The following is a 26,469-nucleotide window of genomic DNA, read 5'->3' as shown; positions in this document are numbered from 1 at the left end:
ATCTGTCCATGTTCTAGAGACCTGCTGTTAGAAATGCATCTTAACATAGGGAGAGTATGCAGAGAAGGCGCATCTAGCAGGAAGGCCTTCTGAAGATCTTTCTACTCACGACTCAGACACCCCTCCCCACGCCAGGTTCATGCTGTGTGAATCTATGCTGGAATCTGATGCAGGATGTTCACCCGTGCCACAATATAGAAAAATTCAGGGGATTGGCTCAACTAGACATGTCACATCATGCTGCTGCTACAAATTAAGGAAAAATATTAGGTGACAGGAGTGGGTACCCTAAGCAGCAGTGGGTTTCTAGACCTTACTTTTCCCCCTTTCTGCTCTTCTGTGTTTTTCACAATTGATGTTTTAAATTTCCATTTGTGAAGTCAAGATATCGAGGAGGAATGCAGTCCCAGTCACCCCAGGTGACACTGTTCCTCACTGCCACCTGAGGATGTTAGCGTGGGGTGTGTTCTAGCTCTTTCAGTACCTTTGCCTCTTCTTTGCCCCCACCAGCTGTTTCCTTAACAGAAGAGTCTTTGAGTGAATTTTGGCTCAAGCCTGAAGACACAAAGGCCTGGCCGCTCTCAGCAAGTCAGAAACACTGCTTGGGTGCCTCCTTCTGCCACGGCACTTCTCTCGGGTAGGCTTGGTGCTCTCTTGTCCTGGGGTGGGAGCTTCTAGGTTATAGGAGAGGGGCTGTACCCCTTGGGCAGTGGTTTTCAACCCAGGCACATGGGAACCAGCTGAGAAGTTTTTAAAAACTCATGGGTTCACTTATACAGGGAATTTAAGAAAGGGATTATAAGCGGAAAGGAGAGAAAACAAGTGGGAAAAATTAGAGAGGGTGACAAAACATGAGAGACTCCTAACTCTGGGAAACAAGGGGTAGTGGAAGGGGAGGGGGGCAGGGAAGATGGGGTGACTGGGTGACAGGCACTGAGGTGGGCACTTGACGGGTGGGCACTGGGTTTTATATTATATGTTGGCAAATCGAAATCCAATAAAAATATACATATAAAAAACTAAAAAAATAAAATTAAAAACAAAACAAAGAAACTAAAAACAAACAAACCCATGCCTTGGATCCCTACGACTAAGTGACAGGAATCTCTGAGGTGGAGCTGGGGCAGGAGTCAAGACAGAGCAGGGTCTGAAGGGGCCAGGACTTCCAGGCACCACAAAGGGCCCTAGAGCCCAGGCACGTTTGGCTTGAACAACAATAACCACAACCAGCATTTATTTAGCACTTGCTGTGTGTCGGGCAGTCCTCACAACCACCCTAAGAGGTGGGTGCCATCCCTCTAAACGTGGGCAAACAGGTTTGGAGTGTAGGAAACCTGCCCAGACTGCAGAGAGGAAGTGGCACAGATGGAATTCCCACCCAGCCAAGGCAGCACCTTTCATTTGGGGAGAGCAATGTGTTCCTGAGGGCGCTCTTTCTCTACTCTATGAGAAGCATAAAGGAGGTATCTTCAGGCACCTGCAGGCACTGGGGACTTCCTGTCTCCCGGTGATAAATGGAGAGGCAGCTCTGAAAGCAGCTGAATCCGTTCTAACCTCACAGCCACCATTGTTTTATGGAGACCCAGGGAACTCCACCTTGGCCTCCCTCCTTCCCCAAAGAGGATTTGGGGGTTTGGTACCTGAAAGGGAGACCAGTCTAGGTGATTTCTTTAAGAGACCTGGGGGGAGGGCTGTCCTATTCCTAGGTGGCTGCTATGCATGGGTACCAGGGCTGGGCACAGAATGCACCAGGGCAGTGCGCCCTGGCCTAGAGCAAGGGGATACGGGAGGTCTCCCACAGGCGCCGGGCCAGCTCGCTGGTCTGCTGCACTAGCACATCCGTGGGGATGACAGACAGGTGGAGGGCCAGCAGCTCATGGCACTTGACAGCCTCAGCGGGGTGGCCCTTGCTATAGTAGCGAAGGAGCTTCCTGGAAAAAGAGGGGGGGGGCAGGATTCAGGAACGCAGTCAGAGCAGCCCAGCACCTGGCCAGCAAAGCCCTCCCACCCCTTGTGGACCTAACTGCATGAGGCTCAGCCCTGGGCTGAATGGTCCACCCCTCTGGGCTCCCACTCCACATGGGGTCTGGCAGTGTCCAGGCTGAGGGATGCCACAGAGCCAGCAGGGAAGCCTGAGGGCCCCACCACACATACTGATAGGTGCTGCCAAGAGTGAGGCAACCAGAGATGGGCAGAAACCCAGGTGTGTTCCCCCACGCACCCCTCTCTCACTGAACACGGGGCTGGGAAGGAAGGAGCTTCCACTGAGGGCTTCTTGGGAGGCACTCCCAAAGGAGGAGCTGCTCCCCTATGGGGGACAGGCACTTAGCTGGGCACCCACTGTTCCCAGCAGCCTTGTGCATCAGAGTCACCTGTAGTAGTCTCCTCCCAGCACGCCGATGGAGGCCGAGTCATCTGAGAGGACAGGAACCTCTATTATCTGGAGTTTGTACCCCTGAGGAAGAGGAAGAAGGTCGTAAATGGGGAGGTGATGGTATGGCGGAAAGAATACGAGCAGGAGTCAGACACCAAGTTCAAGCCTGGCTCAGCCCCGCCTGGTGAATGCTCGCTGCTTGAACCTCTTTTTACTTCGTTCTCTCATCTCTGAAGTGGGAATAACAGTAAGCTCCCAGTGAACACTGGAGGTGATGCATATAAAGTTCTGCATGTCCTGCCTGGTACACATGTGGTAGCTCACATCTATCAGTGCACGGACCTAGACCAGTGACAAGTACAAGCTCAGGAGGGCTGCCGGGAGGGTGACGCTGGGAGGTTTCATGCAGGGTCTCCAAGGGCAAGGCATTGTCAAAAGGCCCAAGTCTTTGCTTTGAAAGCCATTGAAATACCCAGGGTACAAAAAGGAGGAGAATGGAATTAAGATTTGCAGGGCAGTCCCCTGACTATTTTGGGCTCAGTCATGTGGGTTCCTCTCCACACTCGCATGGGCACTCTGGGGCCCGCCCTGCAGGCAAGGAGGTGCACTCAGTGTGCTGAGTGGCTGCCCAAGACAGCACAGGTGCCAGTCTCCACAGCTGGCTCTGCCCCCACAGCCCTCCATTGGTCTATCACTCCATCAGGGCCAGTCATGCACACAAGGCCCTGCCACCACCTAGAAGCTCAGGTAAAGGTTGTACACACATCCTGGGCACGGAGTGCAGACGGGAGCCTGCGGGCCAGGAGACCTGAGCCTGGGGTCTGGCCTCATCATTTATGACCCCAGTGGCCATGGCCAAGGCATCTGATGTCAAGGCATCAGTGTTTCTATCTATACAATGGGGCCAGTGTTACCTGCCCCAACCACGGCACAGGCTGGGAGGCTGGGAGAGAGCCCGTAAGCACCTGCACTCTGGAAGATGCTGGCTATCGACCTCAGGGCAGAGTGAAGGTGGGTTGCTGCCAGGAGCAGGAGAGGGCAGGGCCTGGTGGGTGCTGGCGGGAACTTGAGGGGCAGAAGCAACGCAGAGAGCCGGAACACTGACTTAGTGACAAGTGAGGAGAAAACAGAGAAACAGGAAAAGGAAGAGAGGGAGAGAGAGAAACAGCCAGTGAGTTCCCATGACCTATGCTTACACTGTAGTATGAGGTCTAGAGACAAGAACCGGGCCAGGAGGCCATACTGTCATCTTCACCTTGGCAGGCTGCCTAACTGCTTTGAATATCAGTTTATCTGCCTCTACAATGGGAACGACAACGTGCCATGCTCCCTAAGTGCGGCTGATGACATGGAAGCACACACTAGCGGCCTTTCTCACGGGGCCTGTGTCCATCTGCTCGTGGGTGACCTGGGCTCTGCCTTGGATGACAGCACGAGTTTTCAGAGAGCTGCTAGAAGAGTCACAAAGCAGACATGACAGTGGGACCTCTGATGTCTGGGGCCCAATGGCCATGCTTCCCTGTCAGCTCTGCCAGGGACAAGAAGAGGTGAAGAGACAGAAGACTGAACACAGCACAGAAGGGAGGGACCTCGGAGCGAGCAGACAGGAAAGCACTTCGGGACTGTCCTGCTCCAGGACCTGGCCATACCCACCATCTCGTTCTCGAACCACAGGAAGTAGGAGAAGCAGAAGTCCCCCTCCCGGAACAGCAGCGTGGTGTAGCCCTTCTGCAGGTATCTGCGTGCCAGCCGGATCAGAGACCAGACCTGGGGGCGGGGAGAGAGAGTGCTAGTGGCCTTCCTAGGCCTCACCAGGGCCTGCGGGGTCGGCCCTCTCCCCACAGCAGGCCCCGGGCTCAGGCTCTCGCCTCTGGAAGAACAGCGCCCAGAGGAGGAGCTCTCAGAAGGCCAGGGGCTGCTTCTGCTCACCCGTTTTCTTAGTGCCAGGGCATGGCCTGGATCAGAGTGGGAGCTCAAAAGGAAATCATTATTGGATGGGTGGGCGGACTACCCTCCACCATTACCATGACAATAAAATATACGTAGAAACACCTCAAGTGACTTTTACTATGCAGAGAAGCCATAAATTAGTAAACTTATCATTCAGCCCAGAAAATAGCCAAGGACACCGTTAGTTAACACAAGGGGAGGTAAGTGTGTGGTCACCTGGAAACCCCTCCTGCTGTCCAGGGCCACCCACTCACCCAGTCCCCTCCAGGGCCAGGTGTCTCTGCCATAGGTTCTATGCCAGGGAGGTGCTGTCAAGTGTTTGGACACACAGAGTACCCTGAGCCAGGCCTGTCCTCTGCTCCAGGGGTAAAGTCCCAACTAGGGCTCACCAAGAGGTCCAACACAAACACAGTAACCAAGGGACAATGTGCCTTATATCCCCTGGGTGATAGTCTCTGGCCTAATCCAAGGACTTTCTGATGCTGCCTGTGACCTGCCCGAGGGAGGACAGGCAGAGACAGCCTGACTCCTCCATTTCCTGGGGCTGGAAAAGCTCAGGGGAAGGCATGCATGATTCACGGCAAGCCTGACTACAGCATAATGTCTAATTACATCTGCAAACAAATACATGGATTTGCTGTATTTTCAAGAAAGCAATTTGACAACCTGTATCAATAACCTTAAAAACATTCCTCCCATTTGACTTAGTAATTCCATTTCTGGGAATCCATATTGAGAAAATAATCAGAGACGAGGACAAAGATGGATGCACAAAGGTGTGTCCTGCAGAATTATTTATGACCGCGAGAGCCTGGAAACAATCTAACTGTTCAACATTGGGGAAATGGCTAAGGAAATTATGTTACACCCACATGATGGACTATTGTGGACTTGTTAAGAATCCTGTTTATAAAGAATTAATGACATGAGGAAATGCATCAGATAGAGAGTGAAAAAGTGGGTAAACACAACTGCATCTACGGAATGATCTGTGATAATGACCAATGGCAACAAACTACACAGAAAAATGCAAAGAAATGCAGTCAGAGAACCCCAACGACCTCCAGAAAGATGGCTGGAGAGGCTGATACCAGGGAATGCTCCATGAATTCCGTCTATCTTTGTGCCACATACCATGCTAAGTATTTAACAAATGGCATCTGAGGTGTCTGTAATCATTGCCACTTGAGGACATCAATGGTATCACTAGCCTCCTTTACAGATAAGCACATGGCCACTCAGACTAAGTACAGCCCCAGGCCACATGGCCAGGAAAAGACAGGGCTGGACTGCCTTCTGTCACTCTCTTGATTTTAACCATTAGTGTATACTTTATCGAGACAAATCTAAGTCTATGCTATACCACCTACGACACATCCTAATATATAAACATGCACATACTAGTTTGCCATGAGTCCATTAAAGAGAATACAAGAACCGTCAGAGAATGATTCTTTAGTACAAACCACCTGGTGTTAAATCCCATATTTGAACTGATTGACCTGGGGTCTCTTCTTTCCATTTGAGTTAATTCAACAAATACTTCCTGGGACTTATTTATGCCAGGCACAGAGTTAGGTCCTGGCTATTTCCCCCTCTGACCTTATTGCCCAGACGAGCTCATTCAGGTACATTAGAATATACCCAGGAAGGCCCCATGTGGCCCTGGGTGCCAGGACCCTAGAGAGAGGAGGACCAGCTGCTATCCTTAGGAGCCTGTGGACCAGCTGGGTGCAGACGCTGACAGAAGAGTACAGTAAGGGTTAAGGCAGGTGTGCTCCAGGCTTCACAAAGGTCCCAAGGCTGGGAGGCATCAGCCCTTCCTGGACAGGGGTCAGGCTGGCAGGTCTCATCTGACGGGGGAGAGGGGGTGAAGGGTACCCGGGCCAGGTGATGGTTACCTTGGTTCTGACGAAGGCGGCCAAAGGGCCCCTGCCCAACTCTGATGAAATCCTCTTACTGTTGCTGAGGGAAGGGGCCACCATCTGGCCAGTTGTACGGTCCACGTAGATAAAATGCACCAAGCCTGGGAAGTCTTCTAGGTAGGTGAAGGTTGAGTTAAGGTGCTCAAAAAGCCAGGGAAAGGGGGGGGGGTGCTACTCCAGCCTCCACCTAGGCTTCCGGCATGGCTCAGCAGCGGAGTCCAGAGGCCAGGCCTGCCATATACCCCCTTCTCCCCACAGCTGCCATGTCAGCCCCCCCCAAGGATCCCTGTCTTCCGGGAGCGTTTCACCTCTGAACCCTCCAACCCTGTGAAATGCTACGATGCACATACAGCGGATCCCTTGTCATTAGCCCATCTAATCTGGGGATTCTCGACCCAACAGGAATAGTGTATGCTCATACTTTATCATTTTCATGAGAGAGGAGTTGAAATCACATACACGGTGAGGCCGGCGTAGAGCAGAGCTACCTAGCTAATGCACGAGCCTGGCTGACTGCCTAACCCACACCCCTTGGCGTGGTTTTATTCATGTCTCCACACTTCACCTTGTGAAGCTAGACGGTTCCTACTAGACAGGGAAGAGCCAACAAACATGGCAGGGTGGTGGCTGGTGGCTGAAGAGGGCCTCTGTCATCCCTTTCACATGCATTCTGAGGTCTTACTATACGAAAAGCTGCTTTATGTGAAGTTCTAGGAGAAATCAGTATCTGATAAACTTAGTATTCCATAATAAAAGGGCCAAATAGGTCTTGGACAAGGTTTTTTAAACAGGGATAAGCATATTTGGTGCAGGCCTTCTCAGAGCCTTCGTGTTCCACTGTGTACTGTAACTTCTAAGGAGGGCATGGCCTGCCTACCTACCTGACCCCAGGACTCCTGTCCGTCCTGGAACACCTGTTACCACTTTGCTGGCTGGACGTCAACATCAACAATTGCCAAAGCTTTTATGACGTAACCATGGGACAGCAGGGATTTGTGAAATTTCCGTCTTGGAGCCTTCCTACGTACAAGCCACCCATGACGATATTTCCTATTCTCCTTTGGAGTAAAGGAGCTGAGGCAGTGGAGTACACCCGCTCTTTCCCAGAAGCCCGCAGTCCTACCGAGCAGGCAGGTGAGGGGATGTGAGGGGCTCAGCGTGAGGATATGACACCATGGTGACGTTCCTCCTACTCTTCACCAACAAGAATTCCCTCCAATCCATCAGCTTTTCTCTGCCGAGGAAGCGGGGAGGCGGGTTGTGGTGCGGTGTCCCCCCCCCCCCCCCCGCCACTCTGGCTCCCCAGGGCCCCACCCGCACTTACTGCATGGTGGCCTGGACCTGGTGCTGCAGCTGCTGGGGCAGGTGCGGGCCCCCCCGGCCGGGAGCCGTGGTCAGGAAGCTGAGCCGGTAGATGGCACAAAGCTGCCGCTTCACCTTCGCACACGCCTGGAGCAGCCTGGTGCCCGGAGAGGGGAGCATGACCACAGGAAGAGCCCGGAGGGTGGGCCATCCGCATGCGAGTGGAGGACACACACTCAGGGCCGCACTCATCCCATGGGCGCCCCTGTTCCAGACCAGTGACAGACGCAGCTGCTGAAGCACACCCTTGTCCTCAGAGGGACAGGAAGGAGCCCGTCCTCCCCTGGTTTCCCCCAATGTGGTTGAAGCTCCTGGAATCTCACCCCATCCCATGGTTTATGCAGAAATGAGGGGAGGTGTACCCTTCAGGGCTGACGCTGGGTGGGAACTTGGCCTCTGCTCCACCTGCAGCCCTTCTAACTCCCAGTCTCCCTCCAGCATCTGCGGCCCAGATGGACTCCTCTCTCTGGGAAGCCCCTCCTTCCTGAGCATCCTCCTCTCCCTCTTGGCCTGGAGGAAACTGCCCCTCTGTCCAGATGACTCTCCCCATCCTCAGAGCCGACCACTCACTCCCAGGACGATCCAGGTTCACTTCTGGAGAAAGCCTTGCTCTTGAACTCCAGCCAGGTGCTCTGTAGAATGAGGGACAGGGTGGCTTCCTGACGATGGCCCCACAGTGACGTCCAGGGGAGCCCCTTGTGACGTTGGGCTCTAAGAGGGACCCACACCCCCCGACTGCTTCAAATATTTAGGCTCAACACACAGTCGAAAGCTGGCTTCCTGGCAGCTTTCTGGCAGCTTTCTGGGGTACCCCCCCCCCCAATTCCCTGCATCTCACCATACCCACCATTCTCTTCCGTCAGCAGGCATCCTTTAAAGAGCAGTGTCCATGTAGCAAGCACTGGGCTCACTGCCTTGCTGGACTAATGCTGTCAGAGGGACATCCCAAAGAGGTGCGGCCATGGGGTAGGCACTGGGGTGCTAAGGTGGGGCCCTGGCAAGCTCCTTAAAGGGGGACCTTGCATTCTACCCCCAGTGTTCACTGTGGTGGCCTGGCGCACCAGAGACGCTGGGAGCACTCCTCAGAGCAGCATCTAGGTCTGAGTCTGAGCTTCACTCACTTGCTCAGTCTCCTCCAATCCTTCTCATTTTCAGATGCACATGTATGGCAACCACAGTGAATCTTGGGTCCTCAGACAGACCCAAGCACGACCAGCTGCTTCCCCTAGGTGATCTACCCCTCCCAAACTCCTTCCAGGCTCCCCACAGAGACTATGTGTTTCTACTGTTTATGCCTCACCAGGCCGCATCTCTGACCTGGACTCTGGGCCCCTGAGGTGGGGTGTTGGCTGTGTCCTGCACTTGTGTGTGAGCTGCCAGACTGTGAGGGGTGCCGGACCCCGGCTGCTGGCCCTCACTGAGTAATCTGAGCCCTGGTTTCCTCACATAAAATACAGGAATTAGAATTCATATCCTGCGAAACTCACACCAACATGCTCTGAAAATACTGAGTTTCTGTTATCATTTCATGATGAGGGTCACAGGCCTACAGTGGGGCAGCAGCAGGAACCAGAGCTTCGGCCCCTCACCCAGCATGGACAGAACAGACCCCCCCTCCCCCAGCCCTGCCTCCTCTCCTGGAGGCCGGCATATTCGGAAATCAGATCTTACCTGAATCTCTTGCCCACCACGATTCTTGACAAACTTGTCCATCCTCTGACGCAGGTCTCCCATGAGAGGGTGGGAGCGCAGGGTGTTCCCGGCCTCCTGCCCCTCCTTCAGCTTCTTCTCCAGGAGAGAAAACCCCTCCAGCAGCTGGTATAGAACAAGAGCCAGGGGGGTGCTGGGGCCCTAGGGGAAGAAGTACAGGGCAGGAAGAACAGGGGTACCTTGTGGGAAGGTGTCAGGGCTGGGGCATGGCTGAGGTTGATGGGGGTTGCTCCCACCTTGGTCAGGAGCACCATGTTGATGCCTGGCCACAGGGGCAGGCAGTACACAGTGTGGGGCACCATGGGGCAGTGGTTCTCTTTCACGTTGGCATCCAGGAAAATCCTTCTGGGGCAGGGAAGCGACTGGGGAGTGAGGGACCAGTGTCTGGAGGCTGTCTTCAGTGATCTGTGGAGAAGAGCTGCCGCTGGGAGGGCTGGGGTGGGGGAGCTGCTGGGCCTCTGCCTCATGTGCCCACCCACGGTTGCCCATTCATGGTCTCCCTGTGAACCAAGGGGGTAGACACTTTAGCTCCAAGAAAATCCAGTTCTTAAATCCCTGCGCTGTTGTGATGGCCCTGCTGTTCGTCTCATCTCTTGAACCCTTCCACCTGGAGTCAGGACTGGATGGCAAGCAGGGCCCACGGAGAACAGAACTGGGGAAGGTGGTAGAAAAGAGGATAAAGGGGCAGAAAAGGTCAGGGCTGGGGGCAGCTCCCTCCCAGGCCTTCACTGAGACCAAAGCATTCCAATAACAGGGTCATTCTACACAACCTCATAGCATCCGGACCGCAGGTCCCATGGGGAAAACTGAGGCGTAGAAGGACTAAATGAGCAAGACTCCAGCCTTACTAAATAAGAAAGGCTTTAGTGGGAAAAAGTAGAGAATTCAATCACCAGAGATGCCCCAAGACCTTGTCCATCGGGGAGGTGTCACAGTCTTAGTTGTAACAGCCAAAAGCTGGCAACAATGTACTAGTTGCTATGCAGATTTGCTAAATCAGTAATAGAGGCATGTGATGGACTCTTAAAGTCAGTGCGGAATAAATGGAAAAATGCTTAAGGAAATGTAATGAAGTACATTAGGATTCAAATTTGGTAAAAGAGGAAAAATATATACACCATATGTGTCAGTACACACACACACACACGTATATGTACCTATATGTATATAAAATCAAAGGGAAGACCAGAAAGAAACACCCAAAGATCTTAATAGTACATCTGAGGAAAGGACTGAGCATTATTTTTATTCCTTTTCCAAACTTTTATACTCCCCAGTTTTTCTACAGCAAATATGTTTATTTCCTCATTTGAAAAAATCATTAAAAATCAAAGTGGATGTTTAGTCTCAACAATAGTGAGGAGGGTGAGATCTCTCAGGAGATGAGGCCACCCTTCGTCCACCACCTGCCTGGCCCTGGCCCCTGGCACGAGCTCTGTCCCCATGCTGACCAGCCCTGAGGTGACAGGAGGAGGGCCAGACTCGTGCGGAGTCCTGGGGAAGAGACACCTCAGAGCCCCCTGTGCTCAGGGGGCCCTCCCTTTCCTGGGAGAAACTCACCTGGACCTGAGGAGCATCAGTTGGGGGGGTGCCTTCATCCAGCCAGACGGTGCTACCTACAGGACACAACAAATAAGGTAACATAGATAATGAAAACGTGAAATAACAGCCCAGTGGCATGTCAGAATGGGGGGGAGGGGCAGAGGACCTGGCAGGTACAAGGGTACCAAGTGGGGGCTGGAGCAGTACTGCCCTGCTCATCTCATCTGACCCCAGGCCAGCAGTGCAGGTGCACTGTACAGTCTCATAGCTAAAGCGGCCTGGGGAAGAGTTGCTCCCCCCAGGGCCTGCTGTTGGGTGCAGGCTCCTGAGGATGGCAGGGAGGAGGTGAGGCATGTTCTCCTCAGCCCCTCCTTGGCCCCCCGAGTCCCCTCCTTGATTCCACCCTCTCACTCCTTCAGGTTTCTCCCTGTCTACCAAAGGGCCTCTTCCCCAGGAGGCAGCACACTTATTCAATCAGCAAACTTTTACTGAGCACCTACTATGCCCAGAATTGAGCACATCTCTCTTCCCAGTAGAGCTCACAAAAGCTTACTGAACCTACTACGTATTTGAAATATTACATGTTTGTAATAATACTCTTCTCCCTTATATTTCATTGCAAATAACTACCATTTATAATCATATTTCTCTTGGGAAGCCTGTTTCTACGTTTTGAACACCTGATTTACAAATGAATGAGTACAACTTAAAGCCTTTTGTAAGCGGTGAGTTCCAGGCACTGTGAAATGGCATTATTTACAGCTCTGAGGCATAAAAACTAACCGGAGAAAGAGGCCAGGAGGAGGACTGTGATGAATGAGGGAAGGGAGTAGTAAGAAGAAAAAGGAGCCTTGGTGATCACCACAGAGTGGTGTTTTTTGATGTGTTCTGGGCTCCTGGAGAGCTTACAGACTCAAGGGTAGCTACAGAACCCAGCCCTGGAGAGATGTGCAAGCCCACAGGAGTTGATGCACAATCTCAGAGGTCCCTGGTTCCAGGATCCTGGTAGCCCATCCAAAGACTCAAAGTTAAGAACATCTAACCTGCTGGTTTTCAACTGTGGCTGCACATGAGAGCTTTTAAAAATCTGGATGCTAGGCCATGTCCCAGACCAATTAAATTTGAATCTCTGGCACAGGCAAGCCCAGTTTCAGTGGTTTTTAAAGATCCCTAGGTGAGAACATGGGGGAGGGCTGGCAGGGCTGAGAACCACTATCTAACCTACATCTGTGCAGTGCTGGTTCCTACTCTGAGGCTCACAAGCCACACGGGGCAAGTTTCTAGAAGTATTCACATCTGGGTCCCAGCCCTCAGACTATAGCTTAACCGGTTTGGCTGAAGTGGCCTGGGTGATTCTAATATGCAGCCAGGGTTGAGAACCAGTGGTTTAAGGACACCACAGAGCAAATTCATTTCAAAACTTAGTCCCCAGAGGGTGCCTGGGTGGCTTAGTGGTTGAGCATTTGCCTTTGGCTCAGGTTGTAGTCCTGGGGTCCTGGGATTGAGTCCTGCATCGGGTTCCCCACAGGGAACTTGCTTCTCTGTGTCTCTTCCCCTCTTTCTGTCTCTCATGAATAAACAACTTTTAAAAATCTTAAAAAAAAAAAAAACACCTAAACTAAAAACAAAACTCAGTCCCTGAGAAATGTCTTCCGAAACCCTGGCCTTCTTCTATTAGGTCACACAAACGATACAATCATTCCTTCTTCCCAAGAACTTCAGAGAGGCTACAACAGGACAGATTTTGGCTTTTTTCTCGGCAATGTTATCTATTGTTTTGTTAGCAACATTTTGAATATTTTGTATCTCTTTTTATTGTTCACTCACCCACATAATCTGGAAAAACAGGTATATAAATTGAATATTTGTATTCAATTATACTTGAAAGTCATTATAAACTTGAAAACAAACTATTATTACTTAATTTTAGTTTCTTATTGATTACCCCCAAAAAACCAGAGAATACACCTAGGGGAGATGAATTTTTAAATGAAATCAGCTTGTCACACAGCTTTAGGTCTCATTTGAGTGGCTGCACTTTCATTCACACTGGAGCTGGCAGGGTGGGCAGAAGGGGACCTACAGGCGGCATCCTGTGCTCTAGGAATCTGGGTGTCTGTGCCTGGGCCCCCTCCTGTTCCTGCCCAGGCCTCACCTGAACTCTGCTCCCCAGGAGAAGGAGCTGGTGTGAAGTACTCCTCAGGGAGGGAGAAGCTGTCAGTCTCCTGGGAGGGAGAAGAGCGCACCTTGAGCTGAGGGCCGGGAGAGCCTCTCCTAATGGGCTCAACCTTGGGCTCCTCTCCCCTCCACATGGTGGGCACAGAGCACACACAGTTGTTGCCGAACTCCTCCTGGGCTGGGCTGTGGAACCAGGGCTCCAGGTCTGCTGCACAGGGATGCTCTGGCTGGACCGGGGCTTCCGTGGAGAAGGCTGCCATGGGCAAGGGAGACCCAGTTAGAGCTCCTTTGAATGGCTCCTCCCTTCCATCCCTTCTCCCCACGGAGGAGCTCTATAACCCCTGTGCCTCCCACTGCCACCATGCAGCCCTGGGTGGGCATCCTCACTTTCCACAGATGTTTCCATTCCAGGTGGCCTAGTCTTTCTCAAGAACCACCAAAATTCCCCAAATTCCAACACACTGGCAACCAAACCACCACCAATAATGGGGCCAATGTTGGCGATGGTTGGCTAGCACCTACAAGCACCCCAGGCATTGGTTGGGCCCTAGTTAAACTGTGCCCTTTACTCCTCCAAACAACCTTTATCCCATTGCACAGATAAGGGAATCAAAGCTTAGAGAGGGAAGTACTCTGAAAATCTGTACTTTTCACTGATTAAATCTCATACATTCTAGAATCTGTTGCATCTGAAAACAACGGGAAGTCTAGGCCAACCACATGCCCAGAACTGTGATGCAGAAATACAGCCTCCCCAGCAACCTGCCAGACTGGGTTTCAGAGCTGCCCATGGAGCCGGCCCCAGACCTGAGGGTCATCATCGTCCACTGTGCTCTCACTGGGGTAGAGATCCTGGACCAGGAGAATGAGGGCGAGGAGGTCGGCTGGGCGCAGGGGGCTGGCATTGTGGCTGCAGAGAGAATGTACAGCTGTCAACACCCAGGGTAGGCAGGCTGAGGGAATCTGGAGCATCACCCCTGCTCTCGGAATTTATGACCGTGTTGGCTAGCTTCATCTTTCTTGGAGAAAGGCAAGGTACAAATAAAATTAACTAGTTCATTAATTTTTAAAATAAAACTTGGTGTGTGAAAGAAAAAAAAATCTGGACCAATGTGAAAGCACTGGGGACCAGTGGGGAAGTTCTAAGATTCAGATTTGGAGACAGCGTTCCAGGAAGACCTAATTCAGAGAAGAGAAAGAGCAGAGAGTGTCAAGAACTGAAGAGTTAAATAAGTTGCAGGGAAGAGACGGGTCCCGAAGGTCTTCTTGGCTGGGGAAGTGGTGCTTTCCAGGCAGAGGGAATAAGGGGTAGGAGTCTGGGCCACCCCGCCTGCCAGGACCAGAGCTCACCTGGAGTAGAAGGCCAGCAGCTTGGAGTGCACGAGCAGGAAGGCATGCAGGGCCTCCTCGCCGGCCCTCTCGGGGCTGGAGTTGACAGCCTGGATGACGTGCCGCTCCAGGGCTTCTATGCACAGCTCACAGAGCTGTGGGTGAATCAGCCGCTCCACAGCCTGGCGGGCAGGGAAAGGAAGCCAGGTCACCTGCCACCCTCCCCTGTGCCAGGTCCTGGGTGCTGGGTATATTCGCTTGGTTCATGCTGAATGGATGCTATTTGCCAGACACTTGGGAACAGGGTGACTTGGGGCAGCCTTCCTGGGGCTTATGGTCTGGTCACTAGACTTTACTGGGTGAGACAGACAATATGCAAAAAACACCTGGTATGGAATAGCGCCTGCTTGGGTAGGTGTCCAAGGAAAATGTCCTTGAGGAAGTGACCTCTAAACTGATATCTAAAGAACAGGAAATCCTGTCAGAGAGAGTGGAGGGGGAGAATGCTGCAGGCCGAGAAAAGAGCATATGCAAAGGCCCTGAGGTAGGAAGAGAGTTTGGAGCAGTGCTTTCCAACTGATATATAAGGCAAGCCCTATGTATAACTTAAAATTTGCTAGTAACTACATTTAAAAAGTAAAAAGAAATAGGTGAAGTTAATTTTAATAATTTATTTACTCAATATATCTAAAATCTTATCACCTCAACATATATTATAAAAGCATTATCAATGGAATGTTTTACACTCCTTTTCTATACTAAGTCATCAAAATCCAGTATATATTCTACATGGATGATGTAACTCAATTTGGACAAACTATATTTCAAATGTTCAATAGCCAGATGTAGCTAAATATCCAAATTGGACAGAATTAATGTCAAGTACTCCTGAAATGCAAAGAAGTCCTGGGTGGCCAGTACACAATGAGCAAGGGCTGAGGGACATGAGATGATGGTGGGGTGAGTCCTGCAGCAGCAGCTTATTATACAGGGCCTGGTAGGTTCTGGATTTTATTCTAAGTGCATTAGGCCATCTCTTACAAGAAGCTTTTCCAGATGTCTCAGAAAGAGCTGACCATGCCATCCTTTGTGCCACTGTAGATATGGATGGGAAACCCAATGTGGCAGCGCCCAGCATGCTTTATTGTATTTTCAGGTGTATTTGTATGGCTGATTTCCTCTCAAGGGCATGGATTGTGTCTTTATTCATCTCTGTTCCCAGGGCCTGGCACACCTCTTAGCATACAGTAGGTACTATACATTTATCAGAGGAGTGAGTGGGGCGTGAAAATGAATCCTTCAGATTTATTTTCCAGTTCACTTATTCTCTTTCTAGTTATGTCTCATCTACTATTTAACCCATCCCTTGAGGTTTTTAACAATTATGTTTTTATTTCTAAAATATCTACATAAGTTCTCCTCTAGTTTTTACATGTTTAAATATTTCAAAGTTATTTTATATTCTGTACCTAATAATTCCAGTATCTCAAGCTCCCTGGGATCTAAATCTATTGCTGACTGATTTTCCTCTCACTTGTGGTGGCTCATGTCCTTGTGCATCTGTTAATTGTGAGCTCATATTTATTTGCTCTGGACCTGTCCTCTAAAGTAGTAGCTTTCAAAGTGCAGTTCCTGCACTAGCATACCAGCTTCACTAGCAAAGTTGTCAGAAATGCAAATTTTAGGGTGTCTGGGTGGCTTAGTCAGTTGGGCTGCTGCCTTCGGCTCAGGTCATGATCCCAGGGTCCTGGGATTTGAGCCCCGCATCAGGTTCCCTCTTCAGTGGGGAGGCTGCTTCTCCCTCTTCCTCTGGCTTGTGCTCTCTCTCTCTCAAATAAACAAATAAAATCTTTTAAAAAAGATCCTCATACCACCCCACTATGAGAAAAGTGAGGCCTGGCAACCTTTACCTAACAAGACTAGATGATTCGGATGTACAGTAAGGGTGAGAACCACCACTCTGGAGAAAATCTGTGTTTGTCTACACAGGGAGCCAGGGAGTGGTAGGTCTGGGCTTGATGCAGGGAGTCTCAGGCTCAGCTCCCCCCACAGCTGAGGACCAAAATTAGTGTTCTGGTTACAATCAGATGTTGTAATGGTGTGTTATCACCATCTGCACTCAGGCAATCTTGCCTTCAGTGTTGCTTAGTTTTCACTACTTTTCCACACTAGTTTCAGCTCAATATAATTTGGGGGCGGGGAGGTCAGAATTGAGGGTTATCTTCAGAATTTCTGTAATTTACTGTGAGCCCAAAATTGCACTTAAAAGCCTATTTTACCTAGGATCTCACTGTTTTATCATAGGGAACACAGCAGAGCATCTAACCTACCAGGTGGCCACAAAGGGCAACCTTTGAAATGCAACAGTTTGGTGGTCTGCCTATGACAAGGCACTCACAATAGGGGTGTGCGAGTCAAAACATGGCCCAAAAGTTCCTGAGCCCTCCGACCTGACTCTCCTGGGCCCTGAGCACTCCCACACCCTGCAGTCACCTCCACAGCGAAGCACTGCTCCTGCTCCCGCAGGCGGCCATAGGTCCACAGCAGGCTCTGGAAATGCTCCCACACTTGGACACGCTGCTCCAGGTCTGGGGGACGCAGCCTGGGGGCAGAGTAAAGAAGACCCTGAGAAAGCTGCTTGTCCTCACCTTCAACCACAGGAGCATAGCTCTCTTTGGGGCTGGGCGAGCTCCTGTGACGTGGGCAAAGGAGCGGCAGAGGCCGCCAAGCACGGAAGGGCATGGAGCGGGATGCTTGAACAGACCATTTCACTTCTCCAGGCTGCCCCTGCCCCCCCAGACCTACAATATGAAGCCAGGTAGAAAGACCCAGGAAGGAGCCAGGGACAGGGAGTAGGTGAACAGCTTCACAGAGGCCAGGCACACATAGCACGGCCTCGAGAAGGTGCTTAGCATAGGACTCAGAGGGGACCACAGGAGGACTTACTCCTTCCGGATGAGCTGGCCATCCACGGTGACCAGCCCAAAGTGGACCTCAAACAGGTACTTGAGCACGCACAGCTTCTGCCGCAGGTCCCCCTCACCCTCACTGTGGTCTCCATTAATGGCAATGAACAGGCATTCTCCAAACTGTAAGCAGAGGGGTGTCAGCTAGCCCCAGGGACCCTGCACCGGTCCTGATCCTTGGGGATGGCGAGGGGAGGCTTAGAGTCCCAGGGGTTCAGGGAAGGAGTGGCTTTTGCCTTCTAAAGGAGTCTAAAATTTGAGGTAAGGGAGAGGTGTGTGGACAGCCCATGGAGCATAGGGAAGAGGGACATGGGCTTGGGCTACACACTCACCAGGTGAAGAACGTACAGAGAGCTGCCGTTTTCTGTGGAGAAGCAGGTGTACGTATCTGAGAGCTTCTCCAGCATAGTCATGGAGGAGATGATGACTGGAGCCAGGAGGGTGCTGAGCTGGTCCTCCAGGGCAGGAAGCTGCAGGATGGGAAGGAAAGAACGCTGCTCACAGTGCCAGACCCCAGCGACAGAGGAATGGACAGGACCCAGGCCTCCCCAGCGAGGGTCTTCACAGTTTTAGACCTGCCTGGAAGGCACCACGGTCCTGACAGAGAAGAGGGCAAGAGGACACTGCCCCCTACACCATAAGTGGCAGTTAGAAAAGGCTGGGAAGGCTCAGCCAGATTCCTGTGCCCTTCTATCTCTGAATCTAGAAAGAAACAGTAAGGACTGAGGCCACCTCTCCACACTGGAATGTCTGGGGGGCATTTAATGGAGAATAGACGAACTCTAAGGAAGTTCTCTATGTGTCCCAAAGTCCATGCTTTTTGTTGGAGTTAAGTCTACTTTGGGGGAACATATCCTAAAAAAAATGAGCAGGGATAGGGCAAAGACCCACACACAATGATGTTCACTACAGTATAATTTACAGCAGCAAGCAGCTGTAAAAAACAGAAATGCCCAGCACCCAGTGCTCACCTAAATGATGGAAGGATATATAGCCATCTAAAATATTGGAGTGTTTTGATGACATGGGAAATTCCTGATACTATGTTAAAAAAAAAAGTTGTGAATGGTCTGTATTTAAAAATGCATAAAAAAACAAAGTATTGAAAAAAAAATTAAGAAAGTCAATGCTACGCTGTTAGTTATTCCTTCTAGCAGAGAGAGTATGAGGGACCACCCCTCCTTGTTATGCTTCTGGACTGTCCTGATCTCCCTAACAAGCCAACCTTCCCTTGTACAAGCTCTTCTTCCAACTGTTCTCTCTGCCCCCCAAAATAAGGAACACAACAAACAAAACCAAGAGAAACTGGACAAATCTGTTGAAAAATCTGGGAATACAACTGGCATAAAGCCAGCAGAATGGTCACCACTCAAACCTGCCTCACTGCAAGGGGAAGACCGGGGATAGCTGACCTTCCCCATGTCACCTTGGGAGTCTTGACTGAAATACAGAGAAAGCCAAATCCTGAGCTTGCGAAATCTGGAAGGAGAGAAGGAAGACCCTGCCTTGAAAAGAAAAACAGGCAGCCTGCTGGGGCAATGGCAGCATTTACCACAGAAACTCCATCAGCAGCACAGTAGTGCGAATTTCCTTCCAACCTTCTCAGTGCTCAGGAACTGATTGGCAACCGAGCTGGGTCCTGCTGCTCCGGGGTCTGCTTGGCAAGCTTTAGCAGTGGTTCCTGTCCCCCACCTGGGTCTCAGCTCTGCTGGCCTCTCTCCTGTGTTTATGGGCACCCGGGTCACCGTCTATCATCCCTTCCCAGCCCTAAGTTCTGCGAGAGCAGGCTCGTGTTGCTATTTCACTGATTCACCCCCGGAAGGCTGGTACACAGTATGTTCTCAATTAACATGCATTGAATGAATATCCCTCCACATAGGCAAACATTTGTTGAATTATTCATGCACCACAATTTTCTTGAGCTGTCATGAATGAATTTGGTTAACAGAAAGTCACTTAAAAAATCTAGATTGTGTACAGCAACTCCATTTTTAAAGTAGTTGCTTTTTCTGCAGGTGTAGCAAGAATTTTTTTAAAAGGCTAGGGAAGATGAAAATATTTGGCGTAGATGGAGTGTAAAGGAATAACTATTACTTGGAATTATAAAGTGGTACATTATCTCTGAATGGCTTTTGAATCAATGTTTCTATTTATAGGAAATTATCCTAAGGAAATAATGGGATGTGGGATCAAATTCAAGCATAAATGTTCCCTACAGCAATAGTTTTAGCAAACTAGAAGCAATATACACGTCTAGTATGGGAAACACGGTCAGATAAATGATACATTTATTTGTACACTGGAATATAATGCTTCCATTAAGATTTATGTTTTTGAGAATATGTAACAAAAAGGAATACTGCTTTTGATATAATGGCAAGTGGGAAAAACAGGAAATAAAACTGTAAATGTGGTATGATCCCAACTACGCATAAAAGATAAATACCCAAAGGAAATATGTAGAAGAGCTAATGGCTCTGGTACTAGAATTATGGGTCATTTAAAAACGATTTCTCTGTATTTCCAAATTTCTTACAATTAATTCATGTTATTTATAGAATCAGAAAAAAAAGAAACGTTAGGTACATAAAAAATAAAATTTTGAAGGCATTTTTTTCTTTACATTAGTCATTTAGGAACTGAAAAATCAGGAATTTTTTCCTTTACAAGATTTTTAATAATGAGGAAGATAAACACTATCACATAACTTGCTTTTGTTTTATTCATTCATTCACCTATATATTAAGTGACTTTATGTCAATATTATGACAGGTTCTGGAGATACAGAGGTCTGCTGATAGTTTGCTTCTTCAATTGACTTGATTAAAATAGTTTAAGAACGAAAATATTTAAAAATTCTTTAAAAAACTCTAAGTATCAGGGCGCCTGGGTGGCTCAGTTGGTTAAGCATCAGACTCTTGATTTTGGCTCAGGTTGTGATCTCAGGGTCCTGGGATCGAGCCCCGCATCTAACTCAACACTCAGTAGGGGAGTCTGAGATTCTTTCTGTCTCCCTCTGCCCACTCATACTTTCTCTCTCTATGATAAATAATCTTTAAAAAATGTATGTATTGACTGCTAAAAATAAAAGAACCTAAGAGACAGACTTGTTTTTTAGCTTAAATAAAACCACTAAAATGTCATGATCTCTGATATCTTTATTCCTAAAGTCTGTGACAAGAATATTGGTGATGTTGAGGTGGATTAACCTGCTGAAGCGGAACTGGCTCAGCTGGTGATTAAGCCCAGCAGAGCGAGAAGGGGACTGGCAGGCCACCAGTCTGTGCTGCTGCAGAAATGTGAGAACTCTCTCTGCTGCTTTCCCTGCAAAAATTTTTAATCCAAAATTCATCTGGAAAAAATTTCCAAAATACAATACTCCTTTAAAATGTAGAATAGAAATTATAAGTGAAAATTACAACTATCTCTGAGCTGAAATATTTCAAAGCTACCCTGGACATCTACATACAAAACATAAATTTTAATCCATACTTTACATCATATATAAAAATTCAAAATGGATCATTAGATCTAATATAAAAGCTACAAAGATAAAACTTCCAGAAGACAATACATGGAAAACTCTGTGATCTTGTGTTGGGCAAAGATTTCTCAGATATGACACCAAAAGTGTGATTCCCTAAAAGCAAAACATGGATTCACAGGAGTTATCAAAATGAAAAACTTCTGCTTTTCACAAAATACAGGTTAATGGATGTGAAGATAAAACACAGACTGGAAGAAAATATTCGCAAAACACTTACCTAATAAAGGACTTGCTCCAAACTACATATGTAACACTCTCAAAACTCAGTAAGAACAGTAAGAAATAACCTACCCAATAAAAAGATGGGTGAAATTTGAACCGACTACAATTAAAAAAGATAGAGGGCAAATAAGCTCGTGAAATGATGTCAAAATCATCAGCCAATAGGACATGAAAATTAAGGCAATGAGATTCCAAGAGACACCTGTTGGAACGGCTAAAATTAAAAAGACCACAGCCCAAGTGTTAGGGAGGGAACGGAAGAAGTGGAATTCTCATACACGAGTAGCGGGCTTTCATATGATACAACCCCTCTGGCAAAATCTGGCCGTTTCTCACAAAGTTTAACATATACCTACACGATCTAGCCATTCTATCCTAGGTATTTATTCAAGAAAAGTGAAAGGCGATGTCCACATAAAGACCTGAGAGTGAATGTTCACACTTGCTTTATTCGGAAGAGTCAAACGCTGAACACAGTTACCACCAACAGGTACATGGACACACAGTGGTGTGCCTACACAACAGACTGCCTCCCCTCAGCAACGAGAAGGAATAACTACTGATACGTGCTATAACGTGGATAAATCTCAAAATTATGCTGCGAGAAAGAAGCCAGACCAAAACCAAACCCAAACCTTGTGTATATAATGTGTGATTTCGTTTACATAAAAGCCTAAGAAATACAAACTCCTCTGTTATGATAGAAAGCAGATTGGTAGCTGCTCAGATTGGGGGAGGTGAGGGAGGGGTCACAGGTTTTGGGACGAAAATATGTTTATTTTATTGACTGTGACAGAATCACAGGTGTGTGTGTCAAATTGTACCCTTTGAGAATGTTCAGTGTACAGTATGTCAGTTATACCTTAACATAGCTGTTTAAAAAATTGATGTGTTAAACTTATGCTAAACTTTTCAGGTAAAGAAAGTTAAGGACACCAAATGTCCCTGTTGTGTGATTAAAATTCTACCTCCTTCTCCTGCTCTCATTTAGCCTGATGAGCCCTGGTGGAGTAGGGGTGAGGTCACTAAGTTGAGAGCATCAAGGGGCCAACCTCAGAGGATGAGCAGCTGGGTGTGCAGGACTCTGGGCCACAGGCACCACCGTCTCAGTTCCTCGGGGTGGGCGGGCAGATTCTCCCACTTCCTGCTAGTTCTGTGCTCTTCCCTCCCTACCCTGCACTCACCTCTTCGTCCTCATTCTCCGACTGCCCAAACTTCAGCCGCAGACTCGCCTCAAACTCCTCATCTGTCCAATAGAAGAGGACCTCTGCACCTTCTGTGGCCACCAAGACGCACTTCATCTGGCAGGAAGAAGCAAGGCCAAGGTCACCTCCCAGCCCCTTCACCCATAAGCTCAGCCTGCCCCTGCAATCACCTACTGAGCCCTCACTGGGCACCAGGCACCACGACAGGGGCCTTCCTGCTGCTATTCTGTCATACGCTCCCAGGCCCCTGAGGAGGCAGGAATCTTGAGTTACTCCCACTTCCTGGTGCAAGACTTAGCACAGCTTGGAGTAGCAGAGCCACTGGGATCTAAATCCGGGCCTAAGGCTGGGGCTCTTGCTTCCGCATCTTCCAGCACTTCTCACCAGAGTGTCAAGCTCTTCATGGGCCTACCTGCACCAAATAGACAGAAGGACCCCGCTCCTGATCTGGACATGGAATCAACTGCACAGGAGAGGCAGCGAGTATCGTGTGTGGCTCAGAGCGGTCAGCACCTGGTCTAGAATGGAGGGAGGCCAAGGCACCTCCCTCTGGACACTTCAGAAATGTGTTCCTCCTTGAGGAAAAGACAGCTCCAGGAGACAAGTTCCAACCCCCCCCCCCCCCCCCCCCCCCCCAGTGGTGGGTTCAGTGTGACAGAACTTCATTCCCAAGCTCCTTCTGCTCTGGGTGGAAACAGAGGCTGCCTAACCTTGTCCACAGTTCACTCACATCTGTTTAACTGCGGCTTCCTCTGCTGCATCCACCAGGATCGTGGCCCTCCCAAACCACTTTCCCCACCACCCACACCTTCTGTGCTACATGTTTTAATGCCTGATTATACAAAATGTGTTTCATTATTCATCAATGGGGACACTCTTAATCCAGAGCTTCCCACACCGTGCCTTTCACTCCTGGTGTGCAGCAAGACATTGATCTTCTCAACTCCTGGGGCAGCCCACCCAAGCCAGGGGAGGCCAGGGTTCTCAGGCCAGCTACTTGCAGCTGAGAAAACCCCAGGCAGGGGCTTCACGTCTTCTGTCCCTCAGTGTGCCACACAGATGAGATCACATTGCGCGTGTGCTGAGACGTGACGATGACCAGAAAACTCTGCTCTGCCCCCTGAGTGGACGTCCAGTTTCAATAGGATCATTGTATCTTGAGGTCTCAGTCTCAGTTATCCTCTTCAGGATCCTTGATAGGTCCAGCCAGCTTAGTGGCACTTAGTGAATTCCTCCCAAATCTCCAGTTGGTTTATCAACTCTAATTAGCTCAGAGCACCTGGCCTCAGGGTGGTTCCTTCACAGTGGAAAAGAATGCAGCCTATTCCCCTGGAATTGCTAAACACAAGGCAGAGACTGGGAGAACAACGGAGTGTGAAGTCAAGGTTGCTGGCTGAGGGCAGGTGGACCAGGAAGAGGTGGCTCTGGGACACCCAGGTGAGTGTGACAAAGTGGGGGAGGAAAAGAGCGGGGGCTACAGGGGCCAGCCTGATGGGGAAGGAGTGTGTGTGCTGGGCAATGGTGGGCTACAGAATGGAGGCTGTGGTCAGCAGCAACACCCCCTGGAGGCTGGGAAGGGTGTGAGGAGTGACATGCTGGGCACAGGTGGGTGAGGTTAAGGATCCTGGTGGGAGGTAATTAGGGCCCACTTCTTGTCAGAGGCCAGTAGAGGAAGGGGCCGATTTAAGAGATGTAGCTTAGAGTCCTAGGTCTTGGTGAGGGCCTGGATGCAGGGAAGGAGAAAATAGGCAAGGTGACATCAGGAGGCAGAGCTGCGGCAGGGGTTGGGGAGGACAGGGCTCTGCAGAGCCAGGGTAGGCTCAGTCCACTGCCTGCCTCTTGCCCTGCCCATGTACCACTCATTCCCCCAGACCAGCCCCGGAGTGGGTGGCGCATGCCTGGGTTCTGCCCCCAGGCCAGGCAGGATCATCTACCTTGAGATGAACAGCAGAGCCTCCAGACAGCCAGTTTCAGAAAGGGCTGCAGTAGACAGATTCGATGACCAGCTCATGGAGAGCGGCACAGCATCCAGGGTCCTGCAAATGCCTAAAACAGAGAGGTCATGAGGACAAGCTGAGCCTCTCATCTGACTGCTGATCATCTCTGGGAGGACAAGCTGGCGAAGGGCTCAGTGGTCAAACGTCTCTCTAGAAAACACACCCCACAGCCAGGAGGCGCCTGCCTGGTGCCCTGTATCCCACCCACCCTGCCTTCCCACAACACACAACACACACCAGGCCAGCACAGTCTTTTGGACACAGCAGGGGCCCACAAACATTAATTTCCACCTCCTGTTTCCTTCCGGGCACTCATTTTACCGTGGGTCACTCAGAACCATGGTGTGGTCAGCAACCTTGCCCTAAGCAGCCCTAAGGATCTTGCTAGGAGAGACTGGAAACGGCGCAGCACATCCCAGCCCCATAGGGAAGCCCTCCTGGGAGGAGGAGGTGGAATCCTGGGACCATGAAATACCCCAAACAAAAGGCGTGGGAGACCCGGGTCTAGTTTCGGCTCGGCCGAGGCACTGAGACCTCTGAGTCTCCAACCCCTGCCCCACCTCCTAGGGCTACGGCGGAAGAGTAACCGGGCGGGAAGCAAACTCTTTCTTACGCAGAAGCGGGCTTATTTTCCGTTCTTACTTCCCAGCTGCCCTTTGTCAAATAACAGGGTGAACCACGCCGGCTCCAGAATCATTTACATTTTGAGGATCAAAGGCAGGAACAACATGAAGCTGTAACCTAATTAGGAAACCAAACGTAGTAAGTAAGAGGCAAGAAAGGGTAGTTCGGGGCTCTGCATCTTTTGCAGCATGAGACCTGCGGCATCGCCCGCGGGACCAGCCCTGATGACTTATTCCCAGAAAAAGGGAAATGCTTTTCCGCGGACACGAGGCTCCACTGTTTGATTCCCAAGGGCCGCTGCCAAGCGCACCTCGCCCGCGTCCCTTTGCGCCTTCCCCGCTCTCCTCTCCGTCCCGCTCTACGCAGGCGGCGCCGGGCCCGCTGGGGAGGCCCAGCGCCCCCGTCAGCGCCTCCCCAGCCCGCGGGCCCGCAGCCGCGGCGTCAGGCCGCTCCGCCCGGCCAGGCCCCCGCCTCGCCCCGGCCCCGCACCCCACGAAGCTCACGGCGACCGCGCGGAGGGCCCGGCGGGGGGCGCCCGCCACACTCCGCGGCCGAGGAGACGCAGGGTCCGGAGAAGCGGCGGGCCCCTGGCCGGGCGGGCGGACGTGCAGCCCGGGCGGGGCCGGCGCCCGCTCCCGGGAGGCCGCGGGGTCCCAGGGGGCGCCCAGGAGCCCGGCCGCCCACGGAGGGGCCGCGGGGGGCGGCGCGCGGACGGAGGGCGGGGACCGCGTACCGGCTCACGCCCGGCCGTGCGGGCCCGCTTCCGGGTGTGGCCACGTGACCGCCCGCGGCCCCGCCCCGCCCCGCCCCGCCGCGGGAGGGGCCGGGAGCGGAGGGCGGTTCCGCGGGTTCGAGCCCGGCCCGCGCCGCCACTCCCTTGAACCCTGGCGGCCGCGCGATTCGGGGTTGCTCGCGTTCCGGGCCCGCAGGCCCCCTGTCGTCCAGCAGCGCGCGGAGCCCTGCGGCGTCGGGGGCCGCTGCCCGCCCGGCCAGGGCACCTGCCGCGCGCGCCCCTGGGCTTACCCCCGCTGGCTCGTAGCGCACGCGGTTCCCCGCCTAGGCCCCGGGGACCTGTCCGCCTTCACCCCGCTGGCACAGCGGGGCGAGCAAGGCCCAGAAAGAAGAAGTCATTCGCAGAGGGCCCGAGTTGGGGTCGGAGCCCAGGCCTCCGGGCTCCCGCCCGCCCCTTCGCACCCTCCGGCCTTCCGAGCGAGGGCTGCCCCCGCCGCGGTCCCCGCGCCCCGCGGAGAAGACCGCCCGCGCCGCTGGGACTGATGATGAAAGCTCCCAGCCCGTCTGGGAGGCCAGGGGCACGTAGGGGCTTGGCTTAGAGCCGTGTTTTCGATATAAATTGTGTACACGGAGCGGCTGAAGTGAGGGTTGCTGATGAAGATCCCTGGAAGGGAGCAAATCCCCTCCCGACCCCCCACCCCGTGCCTCGGGGCTCCCTGGGGGCGCTGGGCGCAGCCGGGCGGGGGAGGAGTCGTGGGCCGCGGCCAGGCCCAGCGGTGCCCGCCCCTTAAGGCCGCGGCCGGCCG

General features: G+C 51.3%; 1 protein-coding gene across 19 annotated transcripts; it reads right to left on the bottom strand.

The window, feature by feature from the left end:
* Positions 1-1,217: 1,217 nt before the first annotated feature.
* HPS1 (HPS1 biogenesis of lysosomal organelles complex 3 subunit 1) lies at positions 1,218-25,682 on the bottom strand. Of its 19 annotated transcripts, none has more exons than XM_041744522.1 (22): positions 25,665-25,682; positions 24,950-25,048; positions 24,245-24,356; positions 22,723-22,828; positions 22,290-22,406; positions 17,669-17,806; positions 17,317-17,459; positions 16,864-16,972; positions 14,392-14,552; positions 13,849-13,951; positions 13,196-13,294; positions 13,019-13,088; positions 10,882-10,937; positions 9,558-9,821; positions 9,283-9,462; positions 8,182-8,243; positions 7,574-7,816; positions 7,418-7,483; positions 6,226-6,370; positions 4,028-4,141; positions 2,373-2,455; positions 1,218-1,931 (listed from the first exon to the last, which is right to left on the bottom strand). In XM_041744522.1, the coding sequence occupies exons 2-22, from the start codon at positions 25,002-25,004 to the stop codon at positions 1,769-1,771; spliced, it is 2,589 nt and encodes an 862-aa protein (XP_041600456.1). In that variant the 5' UTR covers positions 25,005-25,048; positions 25,665-25,682; the 3' UTR covers positions 1,218-1,768. The 19 variants fall into 19 exon arrangements, 18 of the variants coding, with proteins under 18 accessions (XP_041600456.1, XP_041600455.1, XP_041600454.1 ...); XM_041744521.1 differs by lacking the exon at positions 25,665-25,682 and adding an exon at positions 25,435-25,576; XM_041744520.1 differs by lacking the exon at positions 25,665-25,682 and adding an exon at positions 25,421-25,558.
* Positions 25,683-26,469: the final 787 nt, after the last annotated feature.

The sequence above is a fragment of the Vulpes lagopus genome, chromosome 2 (assembly GCF_018345385.1).
Source record: "Vulpes lagopus strain Blue_001 chromosome 2, ASM1834538v1, whole genome shotgun sequence".
NCBI classification, from domain to species: Eukaryota; Metazoa; Chordata; class Mammalia; order Carnivora; family Canidae; genus Vulpes; species Vulpes lagopus.
This window is presented reverse-complemented; position numbering and strand designations above follow the sequence as displayed.

Bases quoted from the DNA above. Each gene is read 5' to 3' on its own strand.
- HPS1 (XM_041744522.1), bottom strand. From the start codon at position 25,004: ATGATTCTGGAGCCGGCGTGGTTCACCCTGTTATTTGACAAAGGGCAG. The intron at 17,807-22,289 runs GTGAGTGCAGGG...CCCATCCTGCAG, and splicing joins CGGAGAATGAGGACGAAGAG to CTTCCTGCCCTGGAGGACCA. The intron at 13,089-13,195 runs GTGTGTGCTCTG...TCTCCCTCCCAG, and splicing joins GGAGGAGTTCGGCAACAACT to GAGACTGACAGCTTCTCCCT.